We start from the raw sequence: 15,866 nt of genomic DNA on the forward strand, positions 1-15,866 counted from the left end.
TTGCTTCTTGGCAGAAGTTGGAAATCTTTTCCCCCTGTGTTTTGTATTTTTCTCAAGGTTGGAGCTTGGTTCAGTGATTCCGTGGAGTGGCTTAAAGGGGAGTTTTTTAGGAAAATTCATTGGTACACTAATATTACACAGTATTTCCTGATGAATTCACATAAATGACTGAATTATAGATTAAGAATGATTTATAGATATTAGAATAGTTAATTGTAGATTAAGAACAATATATAGAATTACAGATAAAGAACAGTGTTCCCTTCTCAGTGCTACAGCATTAAAAATCTTGGGAATAAAAGTTGATCCTTGGCATTAATCTGCCAACGGACATCCATGGAAAATGGATTCCATATAGAGGAATCATACAGATTATACACTTTTTATAATTATTCATTTTCTCTAAGTTACACAGGGTTTTTTCTTTGTCATTGCACAAAGCAAAAACGCTAAGAAAGGAAACCTGTTTTTACATGGGCTTTTTCTGCCAAAAAGGAGATTTTCCTTGGCATTAAATAAAGCACGGACAGGGTTTGCACATTCTCTGTCAGTGTCATAGGGGAAGCAGAGGAAGAAGATTGGGAGAAGCTGCTCCTCTCCGAATTTCCCCTTCAGAATCAATGAGCTCATAGTGGAAAACCAGGCAGTCATCGAAAGAGCTTTTCACAATCTCTACGTTTTAATATTTAAAAATTCCTCTGATGGATCACAGGAAACCATCCCAGCATGGAAGTTCCACCCAGAGGTGTCTGTGCTCCAGGAATGGTTTTTGGGATTCTTGGCATAAAGCTTGGGCATCGAGGCACTGGGAGCTGAGCTGAGGGAATTAGGAAGGCTTGATGCAAACGCACACTGCAAATGTGCATTTGTTTGCATTAATTATTTGGTTCATTTGTATTAAGGAGCAACTGTCCACGTTTCAGCAGCGAGCAGGCACTCGAAGAGCTCTGTTAAGCTCTGCATTAGTCACAGTGACTACAGAGAAGTGCATCCATGGGAGCAGAAAGGGGCTGGTGAGCTGAGGAGAAGGAAACGCACAGAAATTCACTGCTGCCCTTATTTGTACCAGTGACTGACCTCAGCTCCCAGGCTGCCTGTTGCTGCTGGCTTGCTGGAATCACAAAAGGGATTTTGGATGCTGCAAATTGTCTTAAATGGGAACAAATCTGTGCCCATCTCTGTGCCTTGTGCCCGGGGCTGTGGCTGCAGCAGGAGGGGAGCTGCTCCTGCTCCTCATTCCCAGAGTGAGCCAGGACAAGGAGCTGAGCTGGGGATCGGTGCCAGCACAGCCTCCTTTGAGCTGCCCTCCAAGGCAGTCAGGGGCCAGCACGGGGAGGGGACACCTCTGTCACCTGGAGTGCTCTGTGTCCCTTTGGGAGTGCCCAGAGCTCCATCCTGTCCATCCTGGCACTGGCACAGAGCTCAGGTGAGCAGCCCCGTGCTGCTGGCCAGGTCTGTGTCAGGCATGGCCCCGTGACCCCTCTGAGCCACATTCAGCTTTTGGGATGGGAAGGGAGCAGCTTTTGGGCTGTTCAGGATTTGGGATGGGAAGGGAGCAGCTTTTGGGCTGTTCAGGATTTGGGATGGGAAGGGAGCAGCTTTTGGGATGGGAAGGGAGCAGCTTTTGGGATGGGAAGGGAGCAGGTTTATTGGGCTGTTCAGGATTTGGGATGGGAAGGGAGCAGCTTTTGGGCTGTTCAGGATTTGGGATGAGAAGGGAGATTTGGGGTTGTTCAGGATTTGGGATGGGAAGGGAGCATTTTTGGGATAGGAAGAGAGCAGGTTTATTGGGCTGTTCAGGATTTGGGATGGGAAGGGAGCAGCTTTTGGGATGGGAAGGGAGCAGCTTTTGGGCTGTTCAGGATTTGGGATGGGAAGGGAGCAGCTTTTGGGATGGGAAGGGAGCAGCTTTATTGGGCTGTTCAGGATTTGGGATGGGAAGGGAGCAGGTTTATTGGGCTGTTCAGGATTTGGGATGGGAAGGGAGCAGCTTTTGGGCTGTTCAGGGTTTGGGATGGGAAGGGAGCAGTTTTTGGGATGGGAGGGAGCAGCTTTTGGGCTGTTCAGGATTTGGGATGGGAAGGGAGCAGTTTTTGGGATGGGAGGGAGCAGCTTTTGGGCTGTTCAGGATTTTGGGATGGGAAGGGAGCAGTTTTTGGGATGGGAAGGGAGCAGCTTTTCTCCTGCTCAGAGCTGCTCCCAGGGCTGCCCTCCCCGCAGCCCTAGCGCTCCGCCCGTGCCCAGCTCTGCCAGCAGCTCTGGCACAGGGAATTCCCGTGTTTGAGGAGCAGGCTGGGCACTCTGGGATGGGCAGGGAGTCATCAGGGCCACCCGGGAATGCAGAGCCTGGGGCTCTGTGGGGTGGGAAGGAGTCACAGCTCAGCCACCAGAGGTGAGCGTGGCCCCATTCCAGCCCCGGTTCTTGCCTGGCCCCAGCCTGGAGGGACAGGACCCAGGGAATGGCCCCCAGTGCCAGGGGGCAGGGATGGACGGGATTTTGGGAAGGAATTGTTCCCTCTGAGACCCTGGCACACATCTCCCAGAGCAGCTGGGGCTGCCCCTGGATTCCTGGCAGTGCCCAAGGCCAGGCTGGAGAGGGCTTGGAGCAGCCTGGGACAGTGGGAGGTGTCTCTGCCATGGCAGAGGTGGAATAAATTCTTTTTAAGGTCCCTTCCAACCCAAACCATTCTGGGATTCTGTAGGAAAGGATCAGGATTCCAGCACTATAATCCCTGCACTGTGGGAACCCTGCCCCTGGAAAGCACCTGGAATGGAGTTGTGTCTCTCCATTAATCCCTAAAGTGTGTCAGGTTGAGTTTCAAACCTTTTTAAAGCACTGTTTGCCTAGCAAATAATGAGAATTGTGTTCAATTCCTTCACAAACAAACAAACAAACAAATCCACACAGCCTTTCATCATTTTCAAAGCCCATGTGGAGCACAGAACTCTTCTTATGCCTGAGGTGTACAAGGAACACCAGGTTCAGATTATATCTAAAATCTGCAGGCTAATGACGTGCAAATATCAGGTGTCTCTAAGATGGAACTAATTGTTTATTTTTTGGTTAAGTCTCAATTAATGGAACAAACACAACTCAAAACCAGCAATTAAAAATCATTGTTCCCTTTCCTGCTGATTGATGTGGGAGCTGAGATTAGAGGTCACATAATTATCTCATGCTTATCAAGTAGAAAGAGTTTTAGATTATTGAACTTTCTCTTTCTGTCTTCATTCTGTGTTTCCCATCAGACGCTCTGGAAGTTTATTTGGTCTCTTCACTCTTCCTCTGTGATGAAGACAGAAAACCAGCGAGGAAAGGAAATGACTCTGGGAAACCACTAAAGGTCGCTTTAAAATCTCATAATTTCATTTCCTCCTCGAAGTTTACCTGGGACTCCCAAATATTTTTTTTTTTGGCTGTAGCTGTGGCCCAATGTAAAATAGGAACTGGACCCACGTGTTGCAATCCTGTGGTATTGCGGTGGCAGGGAGCGTTTATAAGGCACCCCTTTCCTCTGCAGACCTTGGCACCAGAACTTTGTTTCCTTCACCTCCCAGAGCCAAGCTCCAGCCAGAGGCTTCCCAGGAAACGGTGAGAACTCATTTCTTCTTCTTTACTCTAATGCAAATTCAACATCATTTACTTGGGAGTGCATTGAAATAGTCACTGGGACGTTTTCTTCAGGGCAGTGTTTATATCCTGATAAAGTTTAGCACATGATGTAGATGTGTAAATACTGCTGGTAATCTGGGCCACCAGGCAGCAAGGATCCTGGCATTGGAGCAGGGTCGGTGTTTCTGGGCTGGGAGTGTTGCCAAACTCCTTTTTATGGCTGCTCTGTTCCACTGGCTCCTGCCAGGAGCTGGGACTGGCCCAGGTGAGGTCCAGAGCTCCTTCCTGGCAGGAATCACTCGGAGATTCTCCCTGAAGGAACCTGGGCTCAGCCCCAGCCCTCGAGCTCCAGAGCAGCGGGGACACGCAGGGGACACCAAGGACACTGTGCCCCTGTGCCCCCGGGCTCAGGTGAGAGCCCACCTGCCCTGGGGTCTCCACCAGCAGCAGCACCTGGAGCTGCTGGAGAGAGTCCAGAGGAAAGCACGGAGCTGCTGAGGGGCTGGAGCCAGGCTGGGAGAGCTGGGGGGGCTCACCTGGAGAGGAGAAGGATCCAGGGAGAGCTGGGGGGGCTCACCTGGAGAGGAGAAACTCCAGGCAGAGCTGGGGGGGCTCACCTGGAGAGGAGAAGGATCCAGGGAGAGCTGGGGGGGCTCACCTGGAGAGGAGAAACTCCAGGCAGAGCTGGGGGGGCTCACCTGGAGAGGAGAAACTCCAGGCAGAGCTCAGAGCCCCTGCAGGGCCTGGAGGGGCTCCAGGAGAGCTGCAGAGGGGCTGGGGACGAGGATGGAGGGACAGGAGCCAGGGAATGGCTCCCAGTGCCAGAGGGCAGGGCTGGCTGGGAGATTGGGAATTGGGAATTGTTCCCTGGCAGGGTGCGCAGGGGCTGGGCTGGAATTCCCAGAGCAGCTCCTAGCATGGATGGGATTTTGGGAAGGAATTATCCAGCAGTGGCTGCCCCTGGATCCCTGGCAGTGCCCAAGGCCAGGCTGGACACTGGGGCTGGGAGCACCCGGGACAGTGGGGGGGTCCCTGCCATGGCAGGGTGGCACTGGAAGGGCTTTGAGGTCCTTCCAACCCAAACTGTTCCACGATTTTGTGATTTCCTGAACGTTTGGAGCTGGAATATTCTCATTTCTGAAGTGCTCAGGCACTCCCTGGTGTTGCTCAGAATCTGAGTTTGTTTCTGATTAATTTTTCAATAAAATTTGGAGATGGGGGAGGGGTGCTTTCCCACATCTACAATGTGAATAATCTCCATGCAAATTGTTGGCTGGTTTAATCAAAAACCCGATTCATGCAGCTTCAGCTTCTCTCTGAAAGCAGGAGAAACTTTTCTGCTTTGGATGTTTTAATTGTGATGAATGGAAGAGAAGGCACAAGTCCCACTGCTCTCCCCCAGTCTGAGGTGCTGTTTTGATGTTTGGATGTTCAGTTTCAGGTTTATGAAGTGTGCTGATGAATTTCATGTTTCGTGACAGAAACCAGCAGCTTTCAGAAAGCTGACAAATGAATCTTCCTGTTGGAAATTCCAGCCAATCCTGCCTGAAATCTGAGAGTGTGATGAAGCAGTTATTAGCACTGCTAATGGGATATGATATATTTTAGAGCTCTTTTCCAACCTAAATTTTTCTGTCATTTCTGGCCAATAATAACTGGCTTTTCCCTGAGCCTTGTGCCCCTCTCTGAGCACAGCAGGAGCTGCTGCCTTTCCTGGACACCCTCCAGACACTTCATTGTAGCTTCTGGTCCCACTAAGAGCTGGGTGCAAATCCAAAGGGCACTGGATGATTTGTGACCAGGATTTAGGATGCCCAGAACAGCAGGAGCTGCACTAGGAATTGATCTGCACAGGAACATACTCTGCTCTCAAAGAATCAGGAGGGCTACTCCTCTTTCATTACAAAAAAGAATGGTTTGGGAGGAAAAAAATAACTCCAACCACTTAATTTTGTGTGAAAATTTTAATTTTCCACCTGCATTCAGCCTCCTACTGCAGTTAGAATAGGGCTTTGAAAATGATATTCACCATCTCCGTCTTGAAGAGATTCTGTTAATTTGGTTTTCTCTCCAGTTTGAAAAGGTCTGGAAGTGCACCTAAATAACTGTTATTCAAGTTTTTATGCACCCAGTAGTTATGACAATATTTGGCAAAGGTGTTTTATGTTTTCTGGAGGGTTCTGGTGGTATTTGGAACAAATTCAGCAGAAATATCCATTTATATCTTGGACACAGGGCAGTGATGACCTCCACTCCCAGCCCTCGCTGCAGACAGAGCCGTGGCACTGAATGCAGGAGGATTTTTGCCTGAAGTTGTTCCCAGCTCAGACTGGGGGAGCTCAGCTGGACACCAGAACTGGAGTGGAGCTGGAGCTGGCAGCAGCTCTGCCCTGAGCTCTGGCTCTGCTTCGTTCAGAGATGGAGACAGAGCCCAGCAGAAGCCTCCAGCAGCTCCTTGGGGTTGTCCTCAAGCCTCTGTTTAATGGGACTCCTGAGCTGAGCCAAAGGAGGCTCTGGATGGGTGGGATGGGGTGGCCATTGGTCCTTCAGGGCAGTGCCTTGGGCACCACCGAGGCTGGGGAAGAGCTTTGGGATCACCAGCCCAGGCTGTGCCCATGCCCAGCCTGTCCCCAGAGCCTGAGTGCCACCTCCAGGTGCCACCCGCAGGGGTGGGGATCCAAACCTGCCTTCAGCCCACTGAGCCTTCATCCAGTGCCTTTTCCATGGAATTGGCCTCGCTGCACCAAGCAGGGCTTTTCCTGCACGAGGAGCTTTCAGCGAGGGACCAGCCCAGAGCCACCCGCACAATTCCCTGGGTGATTCCTTCTCTAAACTGCCTGGGGATGAGAATCCCGAGTGGGTCAAAATCAGGGCTGCAGCTCCAGCACAACGCTGAGATTCCACTGTTATGGAACCCCAGAGTTCTCCGAATGGGAAGATGTTCCTCAGCTCACTGGGACTGATTTTGTCCTTGTCACCCTGCCCAGCCCCAGCCTGATTTTGGAGCACACTCAGCCAACCTCAGTGAAGTTTTATAATTTTTTTTTACCCCTATAGATGTCTCACCTCCTCTGTGCCTTACTGTCCCTGCTTTCCTTTGCTGCCATACTGGGAAGTGCCCAGTGGAAACTGCAGGAAAATGGTAAGGAATATTTAGTCAGACCTAAAACTTTGGAATTCTAATTGTGGCCACTAGCACAGGATTTGTTAACTGCAGTATCTTAGGCCAAGGCTAAATATGTTTACTTGTTTGACCATAATTAATTGGAGTTCATAGAAAAATATTTAAAAGTTCTAAAATGTATTCCAACAGCATATTTGCATATTTGCAGTATTTGCATTAGCAAATGTTTTATTTCCTATTTCTTCCTTTTTTTTTCTGCTCGTGTTCAAAGTCTCAGTCACACAGCCTGGATACAAAAACTGTGACTAAGGGAACAGCCCTAAAAAAAACAAGTGAAGAATTAGTTGTGAAAAAGAACATCTATTTCTGAGTAAAACCTAAAACCTATAAATAGTTTATCAGCTTCTCTGGTAAAGAACTTAAATGTACATCCATTTGTAAAAATACAGGGAATATACAATTCTTTTGAATAACTTATCAGAAGATTGGGCAAAATTCAGATTGTCCTCTCTTTCAAGGACTTATCTTTACGTTAACAAGAATATTTATCCTGGGTGTTCCCTGGGAGGGATTTGATGCTGACAGCAGCAGATCTGTTTGCCAACGTTGAGTTTGAAGATCCCCTTTGCCCTGTCCATAGGGAGTTTGGGAGACTCCCAGACTTCCTAGAGCCGAGTGTTTCTGCCAGTTTAGAGTCCGTATTTGACAGGTTTCTCGGTGTCTGACCTTTGAGGAAAAGCCTCCCTGGGGCTCCCCCCGAGCTGCAGGAAGGGCTCGGCCCTGGCCGTGAGCAGCTCCTGAATCTCCTCTGCCATTCCCAGTGTTTGTCGTAGATTCCCAGTGGGACGCCGAGGCCGCGGCCACCACGGTGGAGCTCAGCTGTGCCAGCTCTGAGGAGGCAGTGTACTGGAGGAAGGACTCGGAGGGCAAGCAGAAAGGGAAGACCCTGAGCGTGGCAGTGAAGGAGCTCCCGGACGCCGGCAACTACAGCTGTGTGAGCGAGGAGAGCCACAGCGTGCTCAGCTCCAGCCTCCTCCTCATCGCCAGGATCGGCCCCGACGGCCACCTCCTCAGGGACATCCTCAAGAGCTTTAAGGGTACGGCGCTGCGGTGCTGGCATTGTCCTGCTCAGCCTGGGAAATGGCCTTGCACAGATGTTCTCTGCAGCAGCTCTGCCGCCAGCGGCAGGAGAATCGTCCCTCCTGCAGCTCCGGGCGCTGCAGCTGATGGGCAGCACAGGGAGAGGGGCTGTGGGATTTCTTGGGGATTCTCCAGGCTGATAGGGTGGAGGGGTGGGAGGAATCGGTTTGGAAAGCCAGGGCTACGTGACAGGAGCCAGGGAAGGGCTGGGGATGGGCCAGGGGAGGTTTGGGTTGGATTTTGGGAAATTTCTTCCCCCAGAGGGTGCTGGCACTGCTCTCCAGGGAATGGGCACGGCCCCAAGGCTGCCAGAGCTCCAGGAGGGCTTGGACACCACTCCAGGGATGCCAGGGTGGGATTTTGGGGCTGTGCAGCTGGACTCCATTGTCCTTATGGGTTTCTTCCAGCTCAGGAGGTTCCAGGATTCTGAGGTTTGGCAGAACCAGGGCCTGCCCCAGGTTTGAAGTGCTGTCATTTGGGCCTCTCCATTCAGGAGACAAGCCTGGGATGTTTTGCATTTTCTGCATGAACCTCTTTGAGTCCCTCATGGTACTGCCAGGGAATCTGTGAATTCATGGATTGTTTCTCTCTGCCTCGGCCATTTTGGCAAACGAGTAAATAACTCCTGGTTTCTGTCTTTCTGTCTAGAGCCCAACAGGACATTTCTGAAGTGTGAGGCAAAAAACTACTCTGGAATTTTCACATGTTCCTGGATGACAGAAAATAATCCAAATGTGAAGTTCACCATCAGAAGCCTGGAAGGGTAAGAGTTTGTACTTCCCTTCACAGCCCCACAGAGCAGCCCTTGGTGTTACTCTGTGTAGGATTTCAGGCTGTTAGGGGCATGAAATGGGGGGGAGATCTCTTTTCCAAGTCTGAACATCCTCAAAACATTTTGAGCCATTACTGGGACAAAGTTAACTCGGTAAGGGCATGGAAGTCGCTCAGAAATTAATAAAGCCTTGAAAAAGGAATGAGTCCATTGGGCTGGAGTAGCCACTGGGTAACTTAAGCAACAGCAAAAGAGTCGGTGCAGGGCAGAGAGGAAGTGGAGCCGAGGCAGAGAGAACCACAGCTCGCAGTGCAGGGTGGAGTGGGAGTGGGAGGCTGCTCCCACTGCAGAGCACATGGCTGTGCTGAGGAACCCTGCAGGAACCTGCAGGGAAATGGTGCTGGGAACCCTGGGGGGATTTCCTGCCTCCCACTGCCCTGGGGGGTTCTCCAAAACGTGGAGTGCTCCAGCAAAGGTCACCCCAGCCTGCCAGAGGAGAAACAGCTGCCAGGGGGTGCAGCACAAACAGAGCCAGGCTCAGGTGGTGCTTTGGCAGCTTTTGGTGTTTGTTTCCCAAGGGAGACTTCTCAGCCCTCATTTCTTCAGCAGGGTTTGGGAGAGGGCAGGGGGACAAAGGAGGAAACTGGAGCTTGCCATGGGATGGCGGAAATGAGAGATCCTGGTTTAGGTTTAAAGATTAATTCCTCCTGAAGGCAAGGGTGAGCTGAGGCTGAGAACCGACATTAATCCATCCCAAACACTGGGGATGTGGCAGCCCCACTGACCCTTTTCTGCAGCAGACAAACTACAGGCAAACCAAAACATTTCCTCACCAAACACACGAGGTTTTGGAGCCCCATTCCCAGGACAAAGCAGCATTCCCAGTGCCTCTCCCTGCTCTGTTCCAGCCCCCAGGGAGACGTGTCCTGCAGCAGCCCCGTGGCCCTGAGCGAGGGGGCCCTGACCACCTACACGGCCCAGTGCCACAAGGAGAACTTCTGTCCCTTTGCTGAGGAGCACCAGCCCATTGACATCCTCCTGGAGGCCATTGATGAGGTGCTATATGAGAACTACACTGCCAGCTTCTTCATCAGGGACATCAGTGAGTAGCCCAGCAGTGGGGGTTGATTTTGAGCTTTATTTTGCTGCAGCCCAGCCCTGGGAATCCCTGCCCCGTGCTCTGTAAATGTCCACCAAGCTCCAGTTACAGGAACAGGGGGCCAGGACAGAAAAGGATGAGGAAGTGAAGCAGCAGCATCTTCCTGGCTTGTGACCTCCAATGTCTCAACACCCACAGGTCCCTGAATGTCCCCAAAGGATGCACCTGGTTGGGAAGGGACAAGCCAGAGAATAATCCAGCAGGCTCCTCTCTGAGAACTGTTCAGGCTAGGGATGCTTCCCTCCTCAGCCATCCCTAGCTGGGCAGTCAGGGCAGGTTCACAGAAAGGGACAGGAATGAGAGGGCTCTGAGTTGTGGCCACAGGACACAGGAAAATGAGGCAGCATCCTAAAGAAACAGAGGTTTGCCTAAATGCATTAATGGTCAGCAGGTGCTGAAGATATTCCTGTGTGTCCAGCGGAGCCCTCTGCAACCCTGCAGGCCAAAGAAAGAATGATCTTATGCAGACTGAGTCTAGGGTTGTGCTTAATTTTCCATAAAAAGCACCCAAGGCTACTCCTTGGGTGCTAATTATTACTACTATTACTATTACTTATTATTACTGCTACTCCTTATTACACCTCAAGGCTACTCCTCTCTTAACCTGGAGGTTCCCAAAGCTCCCTCCCATGAAACTATCACCAGTAACACAGCAACAGCTGACTTCCAGTTCTCCACATGAATGAATTCCCTCTGTGTTTTCTCTTGCAGTAAAGCCTGACCCCCCCCAGTGTCAGTACGTGGCCACCAATGGAACAGTGACCTGGACTTATCCCAGGACCTGGAGCACCCCAAACTCCTACTTCCCTTTGACTTTCAAGGTCAAAGTTAAAAGCACAAGGAGACGCAGATACCAGGTAGAAACACAACATTTGAGACACATTTTTTTTGCCTGAACAGTAGAAATAATTTTTGTATGTGAGAATAATGAACTGAAATGAAAAATGAAAAAAAAAAAAAAAATAGTGCTGAGCCCCAAAAGTGGCAAATTCTATCCGGGCAGGAAAAACCTTTCCCAGTTCCATGAGCTGGAAAATCCCTGAGGCAACTGAGGACAGAAAACCCTGTCCAGCATTGCATGGTTGTGTTTACTAATTCACTAGGAGGCTGTGCAGGGCCTCATGTGGGAAAATCCCAATTTCCAAACCCAGAACCCCAGGATCCGTGACACAAATTTCCTCCTGTGTTGTTCATCCCTGGGCAGCTCAGGCTTTATAGATGAATTGGAAATCAGGGATCAGTGACTCACCTGGAAGCATTTCCATGGAGAGTCTGGTCTTTGCCCCTCGATTCCCCATTAATTACTGGGATTAATTAACTGTCAGGGTTAAATCCCCGATGTGAGCCCAAATTGCTCTCGGACACACGACACCTGCCTTGGAGAAGAGCTGGAAAATCACTTGAGCAGCTGAAATGAGCCAGGGCTGCCCTTCCTCAGCCCAGCACGAGCAAAGCAGGCATCAGGAATGGTTATCCCGGGTTTATCCCGGGTTTATCCCAGGTTTATCCTGGGTTTATCCCGGTTTTCCAGGGGGAAACTAAAGGTGTCGCTATTGGACACAAAATAAATACACAAACGCTTGGCAAGTTTAAAGGCTAAGAAAGAGAGCCTTTTATTCGAGCATCTGATATTTCTAGAATTCTAGAGGTGGCCGTGGATTGGAGGGTGGAATTGCCACCTCTCCAGCCACACTGGTCAAGCCAACAGCCCATCAATTCTCTCCTCCCACCAAGAAAAATGTAAAACAATTATTATTTACATGAACAGTGCGTGAGAACTCTAGCAGAAATATGTCAAGAGATCAGAAGGTTGAAGAAGTTTTATGAGAACTTTAAGACTCTCCAAAGGACTATAAAAGAAAAGTTAACCCTTTCAAAAACCAGGGCAACAAAAGGCACCAGGGAATGTTTTCTGCTGGGGACGGGACCATCTGCACCAGCAGATGGGGCTCAGTCCCTGGTCCCTGCAGCCTCCGGAGGGAACTGCTGGGGCTGGGGATGCTCCTGTGCCACCCTGCCCAGCCCCCGGGGAACATTTCAACCACCCCGAGGAGGGGCAGCTTCTGGAGTTTAGGGTTCCTGCTCTGGGAGAAGGAGGAAAAAGGGAAAAACCCAGATAAACAAACGACCCCTTTGTTTAATGAGAGTTTGGGTTTGGGGTTTGGGTCATTTAGAACACCAAGCTCAGTGGGTTTGGGTCATTCAGAACATTCAGCTCAGTGGGTTTGGGACATTTAGAACACCAAGCTCAGTAGGTTTGGGTCATTTAAAGCACCCCTTTGATGAGTTTGGGTCACTGTGGGACACCCCCTCAGTGGGTTTGGGTCACTGTGGAACATCCCCTCAGTGGGTTTGGGTCATTGTGGAACACCCCCTCAGTGGGTTTGGGTCATTTAGAACATCCAGCTCAGTAGGTTTGGATCATTTACACCCCCAGTGAGTTTGGGTCGCTGTGGGACACCCCCTCAGTGGGTTTGGGTCATTTAGAACATCCAGCTCAGTAGGTTTGGGTCATCTACACCCTCAGTGGGTTTGGGTCACTGTGGGACACCCCCTCAGTGGGTTTGGGTCATTTAGAACATCCAGCTCAGTAGGTTTGGGTCATCTACACCCTCAGTGGGTTTGGGTCACTGTGGGACACCCCCTCAGTGGGTTTGGGTCATTTAGAACATCCAGCTCAGTAGGTTTGGATCATTTACACCCTCAGTGGGTTTGGGTCACTGTGGGACACCCCCTCAGTGGGTTTGGGTCATTTAGAACATCCAGCTCAGTAGGTTTGGGTCATCTACACCCTCAGTGGGTTTGGGTCACTGTGGGACACCCCCTCAGTGCTACCTGAGCTTTCCAGCTCTCTCTGCCGAGCCCCAGGACCCTGGGACCCACCGGAGCCTTTGGGGCAGCAGCGGGGGCTCAGTGCCCCTTGCTGCTGCCCTGTGTGGTGCCGTGCCCCGGGCTGGCCCTGAAGGAGCGTCGCTGTCCCTGTCGCTGTCCCCAGGTGTACGACAGCGAGGAGCAGGCCGTGCAGCTGCCAGCCCCCGGGCCAGCAGAGGTGTGGGTGCAGGCCAGGGACCGCTGCTACCTCAGCTCCTGGAGCCAGTGGTCCTCGCTCTGCGGGTGAGGATCCCCCAGCCGGGCTGCCGCTCCTGCTCCCCGATGGGAATCCACGCGGAAATTCAATTCCTGACCTGATTTCACAGGTAACCTGGAAGGAGGGTGGCACAGTGCTCCTAGAGAAAGCAGAGAATGAATTAGCACAAGAACAGAAGCACAATTAGAAGAAAAGTTTCCATTTGAGATTCTTAAGAAGCTATAACTTGGTTTTTTTAAAATTTTTTGGTCTTTTTTGGTTTTGTTTGTTTGTTTTTTGGTAACAGTTGAATGTGGTCCTGATTTTGGCAGCTCCTAAATCCCCCAGATTCAAGTTACACTTTTTTTATCCATCATGCTACACTAACATGATTTTCACAGGTTGCTGGCAGCTCTTATTGTATGTCCTGCATATTATTATTGTGCCTTTATTTATTTCATATTTATTTATTTGTTATTTATTTATCTAGTATTTATTTATTATTTAATTTATTTATTTGTAATTGTTTATTTAGTTTTATTTATTTATTTATTTATTTATTTATTTATTTATTGACTTGCAAGGCCAGGGGATGGCAGTTGCTGTTCAAACCACTGCATGTGTTAACTTATTTGGAAAGTCACTTCCTGAAAGAATTGCTTGAGTCTTCCACTGTTTAATGGTTCAATTATTTCTTTATTTACTATTTATTAGTATTTATTTCTGTGGGACTGTGCAAGCACAGAAAGCCTTGGCTGCCCGAGGAGCTGGGTGTGGGGTACCCAGGCCATCCCCATCCTCCAGGATATTGGGGAAGAGAAGGAATTGCAGGCGCAGGGCCCTGGGGATGTTTCCTGCTGCCCTGTCAGCTCTGTGCCCACAGCTGCTGATGCCCAGCTGCAGAGCCCTCCCCGAGGGCTCCGTGGGGCTGGAGCCCACTGGGAGCACTGGGAGCACTGGTGTGAAGGAGCTCTGAGCCTCCTCTCACCCCCCAGGAGCACGGAAGGCACTGGGAGCCAGGAGCTGCATTTGTCACCTCCTGCCAGTCCTGTGGCCTTCTCCATGCTCCAGCTGTGCACTGGAACAGCTGGAATTCCGTGGGATGAATTGCACAGGAGCAGCACAGGGGTCAGGAACCCCCAGGGCAGCTGGAACTGCACCCCCAGTGTCTGCAACGCCCCGGATGCCAGCTGGGAGCTTGGTGTGCATGCTCCTGATCTCATGGAATCAGACTTCCACAGAGATTTCTGTAGCCCGGCGTGCCCCAGTGGCTGTTGGTGTGCTCACAGAGGCTCAGGGAAACCTCCTGGCAGAGCCAGGGCCCAGCTCTGGGAGGAAGCAGAAGCAGAGTTGAAATTTTTGTATTTTTCATGGAATCCTGGAATTGTTTGGGTTGGGAGGACCTTGAAGCTCATCTGTGTGGGCAGGGACACATCCCACTGTCCCAGGGTGCTCAGAGTTCCACCCAGCCTGGGCCTGGACACTGCCAGGGATGGATCCTTTGTCAGAACACTGAGCCCTCACTTCCAGGAGGGAAAAATACTCTGAAATATCTCTGAGGACTCAGAACCACTGACATTAAAGTCTTCCATTGCAACCATGCTTCCTTTTCCCCAGTCTTAGCCATGGGTGTTAATTTAAAGATATTTAAGATATTTAAACATTGAAATGTGTGAAGTATCTGATATTTCAGAAAACTGCTGATAATTTATTTACAGGTCCTGTTGGTATTTATTAAGTTTATATATCTTATTTTGGCTATAAAGGCAACTTATGTGCTTGTTTACAAATGAGCTAATAATAAATAGACCAGAAAACAAGAAAATTTGGTTTATTTGGGATCTTTTATGAATGGTTTGTGTCGCTGTTCACTTTTGCACCAGAGGATCAGACGCTATTTTTGTCTCAATGTCTGTAGGGCAAATGAATTGTTACTAATTAATAATACCAAATTCCCAGCCTGTAAAACTGTCAGGGAGCAGGGCGTGGCAGCAGGATCTGCTGAGCCCTGCCTGCAGGAGGGGAGAACTCGGAGCTTCTTTGTGCTCTGAGTCCTCCTGGCCCACACCTGGAGGGCTCTGAGGCCACAGAACCTTCCTGATCCTCAGGGTTTAAACCTTGGCACCAATCCCTGAAACCTCTCCTGAGCTTGGGCCCAGCCCAGTCTCCATTCGTGGAATATTCAGCTGGATTTTGGTGTCCTGACAAAGCCTAAATCGATCTTTGCCTTTCAGAATTTGTGCCACGATGGCAGAAAATGAGAGAGGCTTCAGGGGGAAGTCACTGGCTGAGTTTATTCAGGAAAAGAACAAAGCTCAGCTCGGAGCTGCCCCTTTCCCTGCAGGAATCAGCTCATTGCCAGGTGGCTGCTCTCTAAGGCATAAAGTTGGCTTTGATTCCAAATTATCCATGGCCTTCCATGGATCCAAGTGCCAGTGAATGTCTCCTCTGGGAATTGTCAGGCTCCCACCTCTGTCTAGATTGGATAAAAAGCAAAAAATATTCACTATGGTGGCTCCACACACAGGAGATCACATTCTAACATACTCCATCTGTCCAAGAACATAATAATTGATGTGTCAGTCAGTCCCTGGGCTTCTCTTCCTTCTTTCCTCTCCTTTTGCACTGTAAATAATCTGGAAACCTCTGGATAAATGTCAAATGCACAGACTCAGGCTGCACAATGTACAAAATTCCCCCCGCTCCCCAAGAAAAAAAAACAACTTTAGATTGCAAAATCCAAAGTTCTGACATAAAATTTCAGATCTAATTTATTTCTGAGAAGAGAGTCATTGCCTTTATGGAAACAAGAATTTTTTGCTGGCCCTGCTCCTTTCCCTGTGCCCCACCGATCCCTGGGAAGGGGCAGCTTCTCCAGCTTTCCATTCATCCCCATCACTCAACCCCTGGCTTTGGGTTCTGCTACCACACCTCCCGAAATCTGCTCTGAGCAGAGCCTGACTAATTCCCCCCGGGCCTTTCTTGGGTGCT

At 50.0% G+C, this 15,866-nt stretch overlaps 1 protein-coding gene across 1 annotated transcript; it reads left to right on the plus strand.

Annotated features, from left to right (window-relative positions):
* The first annotated feature begins 6,670 nt into the window (after positions 1–6,670).
* On the plus strand, positions 6,671–12,926 carry IL12B (interleukin 12B). Its single transcript, XM_021547188.3, has 6 exons — positions 6,671–6,755; positions 7,559–7,834; positions 8,526–8,640; positions 9,558–9,751; positions 10,520–10,665; positions 12,804–12,926. Exons 1-6 carry the CDS (start codon positions 6,671–6,673, stop codon positions 12,924–12,926), a joined length of 939 nt encoding a protein of 312 aa, XP_021402863.3.
* Positions 12,927–15,866: the final 2,940 nt, after the last annotated feature.

This window comes from Lonchura striata, chromosome 15, assembly GCF_046129695.1.
Source record: "Lonchura striata isolate bLonStr1 chromosome 15, bLonStr1.mat, whole genome shotgun sequence".
Taxonomy (NCBI): domain Eukaryota; kingdom Metazoa; phylum Chordata; class Aves; order Passeriformes; family Estrildidae; genus Lonchura; species Lonchura striata.

Bases quoted from the DNA above. Each gene is read 5' to 3' on its own strand.
- IL12B (XM_021547188.3), top strand. From the start codon at position 6,671: ATGTCTCACCTCCTCTGTGCCTTACTGTCCCTGCTTTCCTTTGCTGCC. The intron at 8,641-9,557 runs GTAAGAGTTTGT...GCTCTGTTCCAG, and splicing joins ACCATCAGAAGCCTGGAAGG to CCCCCAGGGAGACGTGTCCT. The intron at 10,666-12,803 runs GTAGAAACACAA...CGCTGTCCCCAG, and splicing joins CAAGGAGACGCAGATACCAG to GTGTACGACAGCGAGGAGCA.